Genomic DNA, 18,495 nt, shown 5'->3' on the forward strand with positions numbered 1-18,495 from the left:
AAGCTGAGTAAATGCAAGAAAACAGAGATTAAACTAAGTTTATGATTTTGTTTGAGCCACTTACATGCGGTTATTTATGTAATTCTAAAAGACAGTATATACTAAACTCTCAGCTACTCACTTCTTTGGGTATTCTGGCTTTCAGCAGGGCTGTAACTACAGTTTGCATAACAAACTGATTTTGTAAAGCTTGGAAGTTACAAGACTATCAAAATTGTTTAAACCAATTTATACAATATTAAATTAAAAATCCAGAGATAGGATAAATTCTATTGGTTCTTCAATGCCATACAAATATTGGATGGTTTTCTTGCATCAACATTACTATAGAACAAAAAGGGTTGAACAATTAAAAAATGTCTACTCTCCATTGCCTTTTATTTACAGATTGGAATTCACAAAGGTTTCAATTTCAGTTGAGAGAGACTGTTTCTGAATAGTGAAAAAAGGGCATTTATCACATCAGTGTGTAAAAGATGATGGACACTTGCAGAAATCAGGTTATTTGTACTACTTCACCCACTTCTAAAATGTTGCGATTCCACAAAAGAAAAGGAAGTGTTTGAACCACTATTTGGATTTTCAATCTACACATAGTGACAAACATTAAGATTGCAAAATTTTTGTGACCATTCCATTGCTTACAATTTAATGCACCTTTGGTAGCAATAGTTGTAAAAAAATGCTATCCAATCTAAAGCATTAGAGGGCTTAATGGCTCTTGAATGTCACAATTAAGAAGAGGGCTTATGGAACCGTGATGTTAAGGCCTCTAAGCAGGAGAATTTCATTGGTTGCTTCATGTTCAGTGGGAGACCTCAACGAGTTCCTTTAAACCTCTCAGGGGGCAGAGGAATGAGGAAAGCATGGTGTAAGAGACAAACCATCCAGCTGTTTAATAATTGTATGGCATTTTAAATTCTGGGCTCAAGCAGCTAAGCGTCTTTCACAACACCCACCAGGGCAGGCCGCAGTGTACGCCCGTGCAGCTTGTAGCCAATCTTGGATACTAACGCAATGGTGCCAGGCTCCTTCCCCTCCATGGGAGCGTGGAACAATGCCTCGTGTTCATAGGGATCGAACTTGGCTCCGACAGGATTCAGTCTGAGCAGGCCATGCTTTTTAAACACTTTTTGAATTTGTACTTCTGTCATAACAAGACCTTCATATAAGCTCTTCAGGTGAGGATTTTCATCCTTAATTTCTTCTTTTGGAACACTTTCTGTTGCTTTCTCCAAGATGTCTGCAACTTCTAGTAAGTCCTTACAGAAGCTCTGAATCCCTAAAAAGAAATAAAAGAGGGAGTAGGATGAGTCCACTGAGGGAAACAGATGCTGAAAAAACCCCGCAACCCATAACACCAAAACCTTTAGCAATGATCTGTACTCTTTCAAATTTTTAACTACATAAGTAATACTGTAAAAACCTTTTGGGGTATTAGGTCCTTCCCAATTTTACTTGATGATACAGAACTATTACAGATACCTTAAAATCCACACCACCTCCTCTAGTTCTATGGAAATAATAAAACTAAAGAACTAAAACTATGCTGATGACCTGGCAGGAACAGATACAATTCTAAGCAAAGTTACCAAACCCTTCAGATGGCTTATTGTAATTTCTTCATGTCTCTCATCCTGGGATTCACTCAAGTTCAAAGCCTTATGTTGCACTATGCCTGCCCTTAGATCTGATGTGCTAAAAACATTTGCAGTAGAAAGAGCACAAGTTCTTCATTAGTCCAACTAGAAATGAACAGGGATTCTTCCTTCCAAGGAAAAGAACTCACATCTACCTCTCCCTCCCATTGCAAACCACTTTCACAGGGTCAGAAGCTGTGCCTTGGGAAGACCAAGCAATACCCAATTACAATCTGTGTCCTGAAGCTGCCTCACTCTACAATAATTGGGACTAATCTCACTTTAGGCAAACTGCCTCTAGAAATCATGAAAAGCACAATGATGCAGTAGAATAACACATTTCTACATAGAGGTAGAGCCAATGACAAATTGCACTACATTCTGGTAGCCTTGCCCTTTTTTCTTTGTGGCTTTTTTTAGCTGTAGACAGCCATTCTAATTCTAGTTCACATTTTAGTAATTTAGCTTTTTCCTTACCAAGAAGTGATATGAGTGTTACCAGAGACAAGTCTTCGATGTAAACAAAAAGAACTACGGAGCACCTTGCAAGGTCTATAGGGATCAGCTAGTTATCAGGAATGAGTCACTTTAACAGCTCCAGGACCCTGTAGACTCAAACTCTTTATCAACAGGAAGTATCATAACCAAAGTAGCTCCAAAAATATGAGCAAAATATTGAAAGTTTTAAATTAAAACTAAAACCATTGTTATAGCTGAAGTGTCCCAAACAGAGATTAACAAGTTGTCTAGTGATCTGGGTCAAACCAAATAACCAAACTCTTCAGAAGGTGGTTTGATTTTGGGTTTTTTCACATAAATTATTTTTGCAGGTATCTGTGACTGCATCTCTCAATTTGTGCATGGCTCAGAAATTAATTTCTCTTCCTTCAACAGGAAAAGCAGTTATATCCAAATGACAAAACTTACAAAAATGCACATTATCTGTAACTTAGTTTTCACAAGAAATTCTACTTGAGTATTTATTCCTAGTGTAGCATCTGAGCTCAGACATGACCCCAAATCCTTTTGCAGTAAGTAGCACAAGTAATAAAACAATGCTTATTGAAAACAAACTTCAGGATGAAGCTTCCAGTATCCATGACAATGGTACCAGAATACTATGTAACTAAGAAATGCTTTTTCTTACAGTACACATCAACTGAAGACTGTATTTAGAAATTAAACCATTTGTATTCAGAATTAAAACTATACAGCTGTGTATAGTATGTGACCAAAAAAAAGGCTAACTCATTTTTCAAGCCAGAGGGAGAGTCAAACAGTAAGATGATGCAACATGCTTCTGCTGCAGTATCTACACACAATTCCTAGTTTACAGACTTCTGTTTGAACAGTTAAAAAGCTAAACTGGGGGTCAGTAGCCTGGCTCATTAAGAAAAATGTGTTTCTCGCACTCCTCATAGCCAGTGACTGTACATTCCTACCACTGAAAATAATCCACCCATCTAAATGTATTACTTCTGTTTGAAAGCCATGGCCTTCCACTGAACACTAAAGTTACCCAAATATAAAGGCTAAAACGCCCAACAACAAAACAACCACCCCGAGAAACCCAAACCAAACAACAAGTACAAAAACTCCTAAACCAGAAAGAAAGCTGGTATTCCATGCTCTTGGTTCAGTTCTTTGCATTCAGTTTTGAGACCAAAGTGTGTGAAAAAGGCAAACTTCAGGCTGCAAACCTTATTTAAATCTACTACTGCAGTACAAACTGTAGGAAAGGATACCAAGTTTAAATAAAATTTCAAGCTGTTGACTTTAGCAGTTTAAGTCTTGCCCTTATCTAGAGAGATTATTTCAGTTCTGATGCAAAATGAGGAACAGTTCAAACCTCTCTGCCTTAAATGCTTTTTTTTAACCAAGCAGTCAGAATCACTGGGAGGTACAACTACTCAAAACTGTGAGCCTGTGTGTCAGCTGAATTTCCAAGCTTTGCCCTTCATGCTCCTATTTCTGGGTCTTACAAGTATACACAGAATGAACCTCCACTGACCATATAACTTTGCCTCTTCTACCAGTTTCTGGCTCCTTTGCCTCACATTTTCTGCATCTGCCAAGGCACGCTTGTACTTGTCCTGAGGAAGAAAAACAACAGAAGAGACTTAATGCCCAGCAGCTGGGTAATTGACAATAATTCAAAACATCACATAAAGTATAAACCAGCATTTTTAAACACTTCCATAGCCTAGACCCACCATCTAAAGAGTAATCTGAAGACAACGTGCCAATTATCACAGCATCCTTCCTACCAAGGCAGATATTTGCTTGATTTCATGCAGAGAGAAGTGAGGGAAAGGAAATAAGATGCGTTTCCAGACTCTCAGTATTGTCAAGAGAGTAGCTGGAAGAAAACTTTACAGATAAATCAAGTTTTATGAATCAAAGATTTCTCTTTTTCTGACGTGTCTTCACATAAAGCCTTCATCAATCGTAAGGTATTCTGACACTATGGCAAACAAGATTCAACTCAGCCATGACTTTCTAATCACCTCTTCCCTCTCCATACATACCACAGAGTGTCCTTCAGTTTTTTAAAACTTTACAAACTATTAATCTAGCTGCTCTGTTGATTGGGTTAAGTTTTGGTCTATTCCTAGCAAGATGGCCATCTAGCAGAAGATGTACTAAGAATGAAATGCAATAGTCTGGCTTTTCAGGCTGAATGCTTTAACATCCAACCCAGAACTCCATGTTGGACTGGAATTCCACTCTTGGTATGCTTGACCATCACAGGCTAGTGAAGAATCTCAAAAGAGAATAAAAATAGTCAACAAGGTGACTGAAGAGCCACATAAGGTAGTCAACAGCAAATGCTGTCAACAGAGATGTTAAATGACATCTCAAGTTTTGTCTTTAAACGCTTTGGGAAGGGCAACAGAAACCAAACTCAATCCACTTATGATTCAAATATGCTGTTTCTATAGAAGGTTCTGGACTACCTCTCAAAAGCTCTAGAAAGACATTTCCACATAAAGGACTCATCCAGAAATGCAACACTTCCCACCTCTCAGGTCACTTTCTGCTGAAGTCAAGCACAGGGGACATTAGGTCAGACAGAGGGAACGTGACGCTTCAGCCTCATCTTTGAAGGACACTCCAACAGAGAAGGTTTGAAACTCCTACTTCCTAAGCATGTAATAAGTACACTATTACAGAAAAGCTAAGCATCATTAACCTCGACCTTTGGAAAAGTCAACAGCTGTTTTCAGAAAACCTTCTCTTTAGCACACAGAAATACACACATCAAACACATACACACCATTGAAAAAGCTTCCAATAATTTCTCCACTGAGCAAAACTTAAGTGAACTGAAGCCAGCAAAACTTAAGTAACACATTTTCAGACCAGAAGAGGTCCAATTGTATCCAGAAATAGGAATTAAAACCATCCAGAATCTTAATTTTCAACCAGGGATGCATCTCAGGTTTTGCAGTACATCTACTCTTAAGTTTAAATAAATTCTTGAAATACAGGTTTTTATTCAACAACAGGAACCACAAAAAACCCTGTCCAGATTGTGCAGTCCAGAAGCTGTAATGAACGCCCTTAGGTATGAAGATCACCAAAAGACACTTACAGTTACTTCTTTTAGTTGTTCTTCCAGTTTGGCCTTTTCTTCAGTTAACATTTTTTCAGGAGAGCTCAGTTCAACCTTCTGTTCATTTTGGCTCTGACTCTGGTCCTCTTCCAGGTTCTGGCCAGTATTTTTCTGTTGTGTTGCTACACAAAGCAGTCTTGGAGAAGTCCTAGGGCAAAAGCACATGGATGGTATTACTCAGTTGCTCACTTTGTAAGATACTGGCATCTTCAGGACATGCTGGACAGTTTATTTGACACATCAAGGTCTACAAAATTCTCACATTAAAGCACAGATTAATACAATTCTAGATCTGTGAAAACTGTTTGCAGAACCTTTCATCAGAAGTTAGCCTGTCTAAGCTGTTGCAAAAAACAACTTTGCTGCAAGATAACCACTGGGTTAAGCCAGTGGGTATAACCACTTGTATGCAACAGCTTACAAGTGTCCTTTACATTTAGTTTATAAAGTCACAGCACTTTTAAAGGGGATATGAACTCCGCTTTTAATAAAGACAGTTTACATGATGTAATCACCTGCAATAGTCTCCCAAAAAACACATCAACGAGAAGAATGTTTTGCCACTCTCTGCTACAGAGCAACGAAACAGCAACCTGACTCAGTGCTGCATTTCATTGCTGTATCACGATTACCACATAAAAAAGGGGCCAGTCTCCAGGAAGATGACTGTTTATCCCTTCCTAAAGCTTCTTCGGCTGAAATAGCTGAGCTACGTGAGCAAACCGGCTCACGGACGAGGCGGGTGTATCGGTGCCGCCACGACAAAGGGCCTCAAATCCTGCACATCACACCAAGGCTTCAGGTCGGGAGGTCTCCGAATTGGAGGCCGGGCCAGCAGGGCCCCGCCATGCCTGGGCCTGGCCGCTCTCTCGGGCGCGGGTAAGAGGCAGACTAGCCACGGGCGGCACGGGATAGGGGGCCGAAACCGGAGCGTCCCGGCTGCAGGAAGGGGCTCCCCGCTGCAGGGCCGGGGCTCGCAGCACCCAAGTGCGGCGGGCCCGGGCCCCGCTGTCCTCCTGGCCCGGCCTGGCCCGGCCGGACGATGGCGAGGCGGGGAGCGCAGCCCCGGCCGCGGACCCGTCCCGACGCGCCCGATCCAGGCCCAGCGGCCTCACACGACCCTCACCTCAGGGAGAAGCTCAGCAGCGGGTACCGCGGGCGCAGCGCGCCCCGCACGCACTGGGCCACGGCCGCCATGGCGCCTTCCTGCCCGCCCACCGCCTCGGCCCGCCCCTCCGCGCCCCCGCCAGCCCGTCGCCAATCAGCGAGCGGGATTGCTGGGAGTGACGGCACAGGTAGCCAATCAGCTGGGCGGGTGCCCGCCTGGGGGCCCGCCTGCAGCCCTTCCGGGGCGTGGGGCGGAAGGGACGCGCGATGGGCGCGGCCGCAGGCCGGGCGGGGGCGGGGCGCGCGCGGCCGCCATTTTGTCGTGTGAGGGCGGTTGGGGCTGTGTCTGTGTCTGTGTCTGCGCTGGGCGGGGCGGGGAGCGGCCCCGCCGCGTTCCCCTTCCGCGGGCTGGGGAGTTAGAGTGTCGGCACCGAGACCCTGTGGGAGTTAGCAGGGTACCGGCTGAGGTCGGGCGTCAGTGTTTTCCTTGTCAGAGCTGGTCAGCACGACCTGGAGGCGATTCGGTGGCTGCTGGTGGTTCAGTGTAATGGTCTGCGTCTTGCTTGTGCCAGTTGTGACTGAAAAAGTTTGAAATTGAAGATTGCAGCTCATTTTTATATATATATATATATATATATATATATATATATATAAACTACTGAATAACCCTGTTGACAGTAACGCCTGGTAGCATCTGCCAACAGTTTGTCTGCAAATCTCCACGTAGAGGTTTTCATCACGTCCACCTATAGACACTATCACGGCTATATACACTCTTGCTGGGTAATTGTCGTCTAAAATCTTGATCTTTCATCAAAAGGAACAACACTTCTAATCCACCGCTTCCAAATCTGGGCATCTGCTTGTGCAGCCTGTTTGTGCAAGTGTCCTGTTTAACTGGAGGCTACAGAAGCACTGCTTGTTGATACTTGGATGACATCTTAACTTCGACAGTGTTGCCAATTGATTTGTCATTATCCTGTTAAAAGGGGGAAAAAAAAAAATCAAGGTCGTGCATTTATCATACTGTCCCAAGGTGAATGCTTGATTATTCACAGATGCCTGCACATTAGCTGTTAACCTGATTTTTGCATGCATTTGTGCACTGTCCAAATGAAGCCTGAAGGACTGAGGAGATGTGGATTCTATAATGCAAATTCAGTAAATGTTACATTCAAATGTATAATTAAAGTATTACTAAACAGCTGCAGAAGAATTTTCTGGCTTGCCTCATGAGAATCCTGAAGAAGTTAGGACCTTGGTGAGTTCAACCAAACTTTGGCACCAGAGTGCACTAAGTATTCAGCATGGCCTTTGTGTAGCAGGTTTGCTTGCCTGTGATGTGTTGCTTCACGGCCAGAAAGCAGGGTAATGAGGACAGTGGCATGCTGTGACAGCTTTTAAATCCCAAGGCGTCTCACTGTCTCATACAGTTTGTTTGGATGTAGACTTCGCCCCCAGTGCAAAGATCTGAAAAAGCAAGAAGCATACCAATAACCACTCTTGGGTGACAACAGAAAACACCTCTAAGATAAGAACCAAGTGGTTTTGCAGTCCATGTTTTTATTTACGTTGATGATTGCTGTTTTGTGATGGTGGCACTATAGCACAGTCCAACAGCTTGCTGGTTCAGAACATAGCAAAGAAAAAGGGCCATGTACACCATGTGCTGTCCATGCACAGAGTGGCTGGAGTGCTGTCAGGATCTGCTTTCTGGAAAGTGGATAAGCCACAAATTCCAAGCTTTATTCTCAGAAGTACTGAAAAAGTATTTGAGGAAATCTGAGATAAATAGGAATAGCCATAAAGAGTGATACCCACAGAAAGCCATGAAGAAGTGAGACAGAGAATGTAAGTGGATGTATAGGTCTGATTTTTAAAAATGTTTTCTGGAAAGAATAATGGTTCTTTAAAAAATAGACAAGGAGTTTGCATGTCCTATCTTTCTTGTCTGTTGTTTTTCCATTATACCTTTAGCATGTAGCTTCCTATTTCAGCCTCTCTTCATTCTCTGCTGCCTACCATCTCTGGAAGTTGTGCTTGATTAATGATTTATTTCAAAATTACAGAATTGATTACAAGAGCCTGAGAAAAGCCCATTGTCAGCATGTCTCACTAATAACTGAGTAAAATTTATTGGTCTCAAGATTTCTGAAACAAGTGCCTCCTTGGATTAGGACCCACTTAACCAAAATGACAGTTCATAGGCCTTTTACAAGAAATTTTGCAAGATACTCCACAGTGAAAAAGGATTTTGTTGTGATTTTCTCAACTTGAACAGCTGTCAAGAAAAACTTAGCTAGCACAGATACTGATCAGTTAGGACTAAACTAAACTGCAGAGGGTAGATTTAGGTTAGGTTTTAGGAAGAAATTCTTTAATGTGAGGGTGATCAGACCCTGGCACAGGTTGCCCAGGGAAGTTGTGGCTGTCCCATCCCTGGAAATGTTCAAGGGCAGGTTGGATGGGGCTTTGAGCAACCTGGTCTACTGGGAGGTGTCCCTACCCTTTCAGGGGTGTTGGGACTAGAGGATCTTTGATGTTCCTTCCAACCCAAGACACTCTGTAATTCAATGGGTCCGAACAGCCTATGCAGCACAAAAGAAGAGCATGCAGGTTTACATGGAGCTTGTTTGCATCACGGCTAATGTTGGCTGTAAGTACTGTCCTGCTCTGACAAAAAACCCGTATTTTTCATGCTTTGTTCTGACTGACTTTCCTGTGGTCTGTTCTGGTGTAGCTGTAGTGCCATCTAGTGGGTTGGGTTGGTTGTTTTTTGAAACTCAACTAGGAAGTATTCAGCATCTGTTTCTTGAGCTGGTTGGCAGTCACAGATGCTCAGTAACAAGCACAATTTTGTTCTTGAGCAGTATTCTACGTATCAAGTAGTCTTTTGCTCTTCACATCAATACTGGGTTTGAATAGGGTTCGATGATAAGTAATTCTTATCCTGAATTCTAACACTTTAACTTGCTGCTACTTTTCAACTTGATGTTGTTAAAAGTTACTGTAATTTCTATGGACTAATGATACAATCAAGATAGTCTGGATATAATTCTCGGTTCCTCTAGTGATTCACTTTGTGGTCTTGTGCAGTTATTTAACCTCATTTCCACTTTTCTACAGCTATAAATTAAAGGTAGTAAACTTTCAGTACCTTACAAGAAAGTTGTTTAGAGAGCACGAGGGAATGTCTTTGATATTGTGAAAATTCAAAATGTCAACTGAACTATTAGTTTATTTTTTATTATTAACATTGAACTTGTAGTGAAGGGACTTCTAATCCTTTGAGATTAAAATGCCATAAATACAAGATTTGTGCTTGAAACATTAAGTGAAAAATTAAGGCATTTCTGTTTCTCTAAAGAAAAAAAGCTAGTTCTGTCTTGTAATGCTAACATGTAGCCTATTGATATTCAACAAGTGAACAGAATGCCATTACATTTCTGTTTCAAATATGAACTATATTATTCATGTTTTGAGGGTAAAAGCAAAAAAGATATCATATCTTCTCTGCTCAGATATGTTATATATCACCCTAATCAAAACCAGATATTGAGCTACGGTGGGAGCAAGTGGAAAAAAACCACCAAAAAACCAATCAAAAATATCAGTCTAAATATTCTAGCAGTGACCTTTCAGGCCAGTTACCAAGAAGTGCCTAAATCAAATTTAAACATGTTAATTTAGCTGTAAGGCTGTTGCAGCAGTGAAGACAAACTTGTTATTCGTATCTGTGCCCTTTAGAAAAAATTGCAGATAAGACCACTTAGCCATAGTATTCCACAGTCCATTGTGGGAAGATATTTAGTGTAAAATTAAGGAACTGATCCTTGTCTATAAAATATTAAAAAAAGTTTTCTCTTTAAGGATTATTGAGACTCGGGATCAGCTCCACCCTGGATCTATTTCAGACAGAGGACAATAAATGTTAAGTCATTACTTGAATCCAGAAACTTTAATACACTGAAAGGCCAGTAGGGGTGTGTGTGGGAGATAACTTTACTTGCTTTTATTTAGAGCAGTGCTAAGATGGTTAATTTGTATGTTTAGAATTTATAATTTTTAATGCAAACATTTTAAGAAATCTCTCCCAAGAGAGAATGTGTTATATCTACTTTCTGCCTCGTTTCTCCTTGGGCTGAAAATACAAAATCACACATCTTGCTCTGATTATAAAAAGTACTCTATGTGTTCCCATAGATTTTTGCTACCTGGTTTGAAAGGTACGTTTTGTAACTATCTTGTTGCCTGAATAATGTTGTCGCTGTGTTGGAAATCTAATAGCTATAGCCACAGGGCTCTGAAGATAGCTAATTAGGGCAATTTAGAATAACAAAAGTTCTGTTCCTGGGAGGACACCAAAGAGTTCCTTCCCCAGAGCAGCCTGCTACAATTTCAGAGACAATTTATTCTAATATTCCTGCATAAATCATTTGGTATCCCAAGGATTTACAAATCTGGCCATCTATTACCATTTGTTCTCTTAGCCTTCATGTTATCAGGGGCACTCATGTATGTCTTGTAACATTCCTGGAGATATAAAAATGGAAAAATTCTGTTAGTCAAGCATTGTCTATCTCACTTTAGCCTAGTTATCAGACAGAACCAAGCTGTTCAAATGCACAGGAACAATCTTCTGTCATGCTGAGGTGGCTTTTCACCTTGAAACAAATTCATTGAACTTCGAGAGAAGAGTTTTCCAATCAATTGTGATTTTCTAAGTGTGGTGTCATGGATTTTCTTAGTTTTTTTTCTTAAATGGTTGCCTTTCAACTTAGTAGAACAAGCTGATAGAGAAGGATGTCAGCTCTCTCTTGTCACATTCAGATTTGCCAAGGAGACAGCAGTTGTTGGTATCTGTTTCTGTACAAAGGCTAACAATCAAAGTGCTGTTATTGGAATGGTATTTTGGCATTCAGATCTAAATCTTTCTTTCTTTCTTTCTTTCTTTCTTTCTTTCTTTCTTTCTTTCTTTCTTTCTTTCTTTCTTTCTTTCTTTCTTTCTTTCTTTCTTTCTTTCTTTCTTTCTTTCTTTCTTTCTTTCTTTCTTTCTTTCTTTCTTTCTTTCTTTCTTTCTTTCTTTCTTTCTTTCTTTCTTTCTTTCTTTCTTTCTTTCTTTCTTTCTTTCTTTCTTTCTTAATTTTTCTGTAAGATTTAATAAATTAGTTGCTGTGGGCCTGTTTCTGCTTTCTGCAGCCCTTGTGTACAAGTGATTTGTGTTTATCAAAGGAATGTTGTATGGGGAAGGACTGCCAAGCCAGGTGCTCGGCATATAAACTGCCAGCAGCACTGTAAAACCCTGAGGCCTGGCTATTTATTGCCTAAGTGTGATTTATGCAAATGTTTCTGCCTTGCTTTTTACATATTTTTCTGATGACTGACAGGAAGTTGAATGACATAGTTGGTCAGGCCAGTGCATGGAGCTCTGTTAAGGCATGATGTTTTAGTGCTCAGATTCACAGCTCGGTCTTGTTGGCTGGCTGTTCTTCATGCACCCAGCTGGCTAACAGAGGAGGAATGCTCATTCTGATGATGTTGTGCAAGGGTATTGAAAACCTATGAATGCAAGAAACATAAAGCAAAATTCAAAAGGGTTATCTTCCACTTTTATTCAACTCCTCGAAAAAGCAGCAAGAGCTTTTAGTGGTGTTTCTATACATAATTAGTGAGTGGGTGAACACTTCTGTGGGATCATTGGTGCTCTCCATTCAATCCTAATCTGGCTAGGTGAGTCTGGCCAGAATGGAGACAAAGAGTTCAGCTAAAATAGCTGGAGTGGGAGCAAATAGAAAGCTTTCAAAAATCCAATAGCCACATAAATAACATTTACCTAACAACATTTTAGTGCTTTATTTGGAGGTCACAGTCTCTGGACCTAGATTTAAACCTGCCTTTAAAATGAGCAAGTTGCTCTATCTTGCACTCAGTATGCAGCTTTACATCACTGGGGTTTGTCTGCCTGTGCATCCCCTGTGTTTCTGTGTCTGCCTGGCTCTTGGCAAAATTACTGATGCCCTTTCTAGTCTGCCTTTGTTTGGATCAGTCTTCTGGCCTTCAGTCTTCTTTCCCTAGTTCTGCTCTTGTCTGCTTCACTCAGTACTTCTTAGGACCATGATTCTTGTCCGTGGTTTACCCAGCTATTTTAGTAGGTATCGTGTCTTTAGACTCTTGAATTTTGTGCTCTGTCTTCTGAGCTGGCCAGAAATGCAAGTGCATCCCTATGCCTTGTGTTGAATTCCTAACTATTTATTAGCATGTTCTTCTTGCTTTCAAACCTAAGACAGCCTTAAGACACAGGCTTTTAAACCAAACCATTGGCATAAGAAGGCTTGGGGTACTCCTTAAGGGCATCCTATGTAGCTTTAGATAACTAGTTCTTTCTAAGTGAATAGGAAGAAAGGTCAAATGTTTGGGATGAGTGAAAAAGTAGCTTAAACTCAGGAAGGGCTTAATAAACCTTAGCAAAAATTGAGTTTGCTCTTTCCATATTATATAATCGTTCTTCAGCAAGATTTGTGATGAGCCAAATGCTCATTGCTTATCCTTGATGTTTCATGGGCTCTCTAACATACATTGGTGTCAGAGAGGAAGTATGTATATAGTATTTATAGAAATATTTATAATGGTCAGTGTAACTTAGTATCAGGATACTACACTGTTTGTTTGATGAGCGTATTGATGTGTATCACAGGCTGAACTGAACAGTTAACTTTTATTTCCTTGTTAGGAAAGCAGATAGTCTTAGTAATGGCATTATAAAGATCTCTTCAGTCCTGTCAAAGTTGGTGCACTTGTTCCTACTTCTTAGAAAAGATAATGTTGATTTATATGATTTAGCCATCAATACTTGATGCTTGGACCATATTTAAAATTAAAGCCCATTGCATATAACAGGAAATGCTGCCCCTATGCCACACAGAAGTGGCATCCACCATACAGCAGATTGGAAAGATCTACTATTTTTCTGAAGTTCTGAAGTGAAAAGAACATGCCTGTGAAAATATTTAAGTAATACATTCTTTTTATACTGTATCTTGTGTTCTGTAAATGCCTCTGAAAATCAATAAAAATAAATTTTATCTAATGTATTCTGTGTTTTGCAGTAATGGCAATCCTGATTTATTAATATTTGGGAAAAAGTCATTGCACATAAAAATTCTGTATTAAAAATAGTAATTCATGATGTTTTAATATCTTTTCCCCCTACTTAAAGAAGAGTAGGAAGTCTAGAAATGATTGTTTTTTACTGCTATGAAAATATTTCTATTTTTTGACAGTAACTGGTGTCAAGAACAACAATAAAAAAATACAAGCCACATCGAGTATTCCTCCTCTGCTGTTTTGTGTCTTGTCAGAGGAGATAGGGTACAGACAATTGTTCAGCTGCAGTAACATTCTCATTTTTACTGCACAAAGCTAAATTTATCCTTGCTGTAATTTTTCTGAAATAAGCAGTTACTTCTGCTAGGCATGAGAGTGACCTGCTCTGATTGTATTGCTGTTCTAGGAAAGACTACACTAGAGCAGAGTTTTTTCCCTTCAGTTGAATCCGTGCATACATGTGAATTGTGTTTACCTCTGCAATGCTTTGTATGATTATAGTCAGCAGAGATAGAAGAGCCCAGTAACTTGTATCTGTGGCTTTCAGGTGGATGAGATAAGCTTTTGTTGTTTCAGAGGAAGGATGTTGTTCCATATCATGCACTTCACCTGAAATGTTTCACCATGTATCTGATTAGGCAAAAGCCTTCTTTAGAAGCAAATTTGGGTTAGTATTTGTGAGGTGTTCAGGCTTAGTATTTTCTACAGAGTATACAGATATCAAGGGGGAGGGAGGGGAGGAGCTTTGATTTTCTTATTATTTTTTAAAAATAAATGTTTCTAGTGCTGTATCAGAATATTCTGTGGTTATATAAAAAACAGAAACAAGCCAAAACAAACAAACAAACAAACAAAAACAACCAAAAAACCCTAACCAAACAGGTGGTGCAAAGAAAAATAGACTGCTGGGAGTGTTCCCAAAGCTTCTATTTTAATGAAATAAATATGTCAGAAAGGAATAGAGGCATATAAGATTTACACAGAAGTAGGACCAGACTGAGATTTGACATCCAGTTTCTATATTGGGATTATTAATTTTCTCCCTATTAGCCTGTACAGACTGAAGTTGAGCTGAGCAAATTCTCTGTAAACTGAAGATTCATAATTCACTCCCAACATTTCATGTTCCAGTCTCCCTTGTGCTGATGTGAAAATCTGGATTTTTAAAATAGCTGGTTATTTTTTTTTTCTTCCCTTGGAAGTATCATGTGTCCAGAAATGCATTTGGTTCATTTCTGTGCCTGCATATTTTTATTATTTTTAATTGATTCTCTCACTATCAGCGGTAACATATGTATGATACAGGTTGCCATAGTAAATATGAATTTTTTATTAACATTGTAAATATCAGTTTCTAATATGAGAAGCTGTTAACTGAGATGTTAACAGTGCTTTGCAGATTTTGCTGCTTCTGAGGTGATGGAAATTATGTGAGGGATTAAAATGTGAAAAGCAGTGTATCTTGGGAAGAAGGTCCTGTAGTGATAGTATAGCAGCCTGAGGGCACAGAAATGTAGACTACTTGGACTGTGAAGCAGAAGCAATAGAAGATCAGACATAAGTTGCTGGAAGTTAATGGATGGTGACATGGAACCAAGGTGCAAACTTCTTCCTTAATTTCTGGACCATTTGTAGTCACTCTTTGCATCAGAGTATGACCAACTGGCTCAGCTGAATCCAATATAAGAAAAAGGGTGTGAAGGGACATGTTCAACTTCGAGGCAGGGAGGAGCACAGGGCCTGCATCCTGAAATTTCGTTTATGACTTTACATCTAACTTGCTGAGCTAAACAATTAACTTAAGACAGATTTTTGAAAACTCCCAGTTACCCAAATTTAATTGAGCTCAATGGAAGTTACCTGTCAGGAAGTACTTGATAATTCACCTTTCTAGACATATCATATCTCTTAAAAACACGCCCTGAGGTTTTTGTTATATTGGTTGTTAAATGAGCCTGGTGCTGCTTTCTTTCTTGGGAGACGAAGAAACAAGTCTTTTTGGATGGGTGTTAGTTTTATCTGATGGATTATTTTTTTTTTTCTGCATAACCTGTGACTCCTCATGAATTTCGGTTCATCCATGAAGTCCCTGGTCTTAGCACAGTGTTAATTTTTCACTGTGGATTCAATTTTGGAGCAAAAAGTTATGAGGTTGTTTGTTGTCTTGGGACTTTGACTCGTATTTGATGTTGTCACCAAAGAGTGATTTTAGAAGAAGCTACTATGATGAGATGTACTATCAGCTGATATGTTAAATTGAGGTCACTTCTGTCAACGACCCTCTTAAAAATCACCTCTATGTCTTGTCAGACATTCCATTTCCCGGTGAAATTAATTCTAAAAATCAAGGACTGTGTCTAAGATATTACAAAACCCATAATAGTGGTTCTGTTTTCCCTGTCTTCATTGCACTCCTGCTATTTCACTTTCTATTTTTGTCAGGACTTACATTATAAAACGCAATTTTACTCCGTTCTGTGTCACAAAGCAGCATATGTCACGCTAACTTCACTGAGCAGAGTAAGATTACTACATGAAATCTTATATCATTTTTTGATATATGTACACACAAGATTACTCAGAAAATAACTTGTCACCACTGTAGACACTTCATGGTTTCTGTAAAAAACACTCCATACTGAAGGTCACATGTATATATACACTGATTTAACAGCTCTATTCAGCCTTTGCTTGAACAGTGCTGCTGGCAGAAAGACAAGGAGACTAGTGAGGCTTGATACTTTGAAGGAAAACTTTCTGATCCCTTCTGTTTAAAGGTCTGAAATTCTGTATATTAAAAGAAAACAGAACTTTTTAAACTTTATTATTTTTTAGAACAAAAGCATTCTCAACTCCACCTTGGACACTATCAAGGCTCCAAATGTGTCACAAATGTTGCCTTACAGCGCACCTTAGTGATTGCAGCATTAAATTTGACACTTTCAGATTGTTAATTCCTTGGTTTGAATCATATTGGGGATTTTTTTTTTTAATAAACAGTTCACATAGTTCAGTGTCTCTCGTTCTTTCAGCTGAGGTGTTAAAAAGCATAGTCCTCTCAGATTCTTTGTAGACTGAAATCTTATAACCCATTCACAAGAACAGGAGTTCGGAAAGCTGATATTGTGTGCATGTCTCTCCTCTTTACTCTGTTCACTCTACTGTATGCTTTTCTCCTTGATGCATTTCAGTAGTGATTTCAAAGAAAAGAAAGCTTCCTTTCTGCTACTATCATGAAAAGCTGCTTAGATTTTGCTGATTTGTAACTCATTGGAATATAACCTTTACTATTAGTGTCCTGTGCCTTTGAGGTGGCTCCCAAAAGCCCAGGTCTTAGTGTTGGTTCTGTGCATTCCCAACTGAGAGGGTTAGTTTTGTAGCCTCACCTTTCTGACTTACTCTGTATCTAGAACTAAAGTTTGCTTTGGCTATGTGAGGCTGGTTGATTTATTGTCCTAAAACATTTCACAAAACCGGTAGGTTTCTTTGGTTTCTGTGGGATGGATTTGATAAGAAGCAACGACATTGCACATTCTTGTTTCACCAGTACACAAAAGTTATGCCCTAAGTGACTTGACTTCTAGCAGACCCACATTCAGTTTTCCACAAAGTTCATATCTGGCTTTGTATTAATTGGTTTCTTTCATAGTTCTAGTGATATTTTATGACAGAAGAATGTTATATGTGACCCAGTAGTGATGTGTTCTTTGTAGCCCACAATCAATAAATGCACTTAAAAACTAAACTCAAAAAACATTAATTATAGATATAGGCAAAGGTCGCTCTCTCTATCAATTTCCTCTGCCAATCCTATTTCTAAATAAATAAATTATAAAGCAGCATGCAATTTTTGAGGTGTAGTGACAATGTTTATTTTTATATATAAATTAGACTGTAAGGGTTCAGTTTTGGAAATGGAACAGAAAACTTTCAGTGAGCAGAATTCCCTACCCACTTGATAAAAATAGAGGGCTCTCTTAGCATATTATGTAACATTAACAGCAAATCCAAAAACATTATGGCACTCACTGTCAGTTATCTCCATGGGGAATTACTTCTTGATGGTAAAATGGCAGTGGAGTCTCTCAGCACTTCTACAGTAACCAAGCTGGGACTTAAATTGGTATTCTACCACTTTCATTTAAATTCTAGCAATTATATAAAATAAATAGATAGACACCTTTTCATATTTTTTTCAAGACCTGAATATTGAATTCAAATGTGGAACTTCCTAATTATGTCAAATGCTGTCATGAAGAGTTCACTTGAAAGCAATCCAGACATTACAGAGAAGGGTACAGCTTACTCAGCTTATTATTTCTTTCACTTAACTTTAGTTCTAATGTGAAATTGCTTTCATAGCTTTGTTGCTGTTTAAAATGTTTTACAGGCTCTCCTCCACAGAAATTTTAATCACTACATTTAATTTAGGAATCTTTCTGTAATGAAATTAGTATTTATAAAAGTTGGCAACCTTGTAGGCAAAATGCTGTGTTTATTCTCAGGGGAGATGTACCATAGACAAGAAGAATGTAGTGCTATTGCTTCATAGGCATGGTCATCTGCATTAAGCTGCATCAATTGAAGCCCCTGGAAATGGCAGTGCTGTGCTGTGTCCTGTGCCCTTCATCATGCAGGTGCTCTCAAACTGTGTCATAGGAAAGACAGCTGAGACAGCCAGCTTTGCACTGAAGGAAAGGAGAAGCATTTACTTGTTTCTTCTGCTAGCAAAGTTTTGGGGGCAGCAGTCTATGGCAAGGGATAGTAACAGGCCACTGTAAATTATTGGTACCTGTCCTAGCATCTTTCCTTACAATATGAATGTGAATCATGACCTGAAATTCCATTTCACTTGTTAAATGATACTTCAGTCTTATTTTGGAACAGAACAACCTCTAGCATTACAAATATGCTTTTTTTTTTTTTTTTTTTTTTTTTTCTGTAAGGTTGCAGCATGAATCGTGATGCAGGTTGTCTATACCAGTGTAATGTGAATGCTAACCACTTTTATTGTGAGTTAATAACACA

The 18,495-nt window shown here is 39.3% G+C and overlaps 1 protein-coding gene across 1 annotated transcript; it reads right to left on the reverse strand.

Annotated features, from left to right (window-relative positions):
* Positions 1 to 359: 359 nt before the first annotated feature.
* Positions 360 to 6,478, reverse strand: GRPEL1 (GrpE like 1, mitochondrial). The gene is made up of 4 exons (XM_051617797.1): positions 6,383 to 6,478; positions 5,236 to 5,404; positions 3,652 to 3,733; positions 360 to 1,282 (listed from the first exon to the last, which is right to left on the reverse strand). Exons 1-4 carry the CDS (start codon positions 6,451 to 6,453, stop codon positions 936 to 938), a joined length of 669 nt encoding a protein of 222 aa, XP_051473757.1. The 5' UTR covers positions 6,454 to 6,478; the 3' UTR covers positions 360 to 935.
* Positions 6,479 to 18,495: the final 12,017 nt, after the last annotated feature.

The sequence above is a fragment of the Apus apus genome, chromosome 4, assembly GCF_020740795.1.
Source record: "Apus apus isolate bApuApu2 chromosome 4, bApuApu2.pri.cur, whole genome shotgun sequence".
Classification (NCBI taxonomy): domain Eukaryota; kingdom Metazoa; phylum Chordata; class Aves; order Apodiformes; family Apodidae; genus Apus; species Apus apus.

Bases quoted from the DNA above. Each gene is read 5' to 3' on its own strand.
- GRPEL1 (XM_051617797.1), bottom strand. From the start codon at position 6,453: ATGGCGGCCGTGGCCCAGTGCGTGCGGGGCGCGCTGCGCCCGCGGTAC. The intron at 5,405-6,382 runs GTGAGGGTCGTG...CTTTTGCCCTAG, and splicing joins CTGCTGAGCTTCTCCCTGAG to GACTTCTCCAAGACTGCTTT. The intron at 3,734-5,235 runs GTAAGTGTCTTT...TTTCTTCCTCAG, and splicing joins AACAACTAAAAGAAGTAACT to GACAAGTACAAGCGTGCCTT.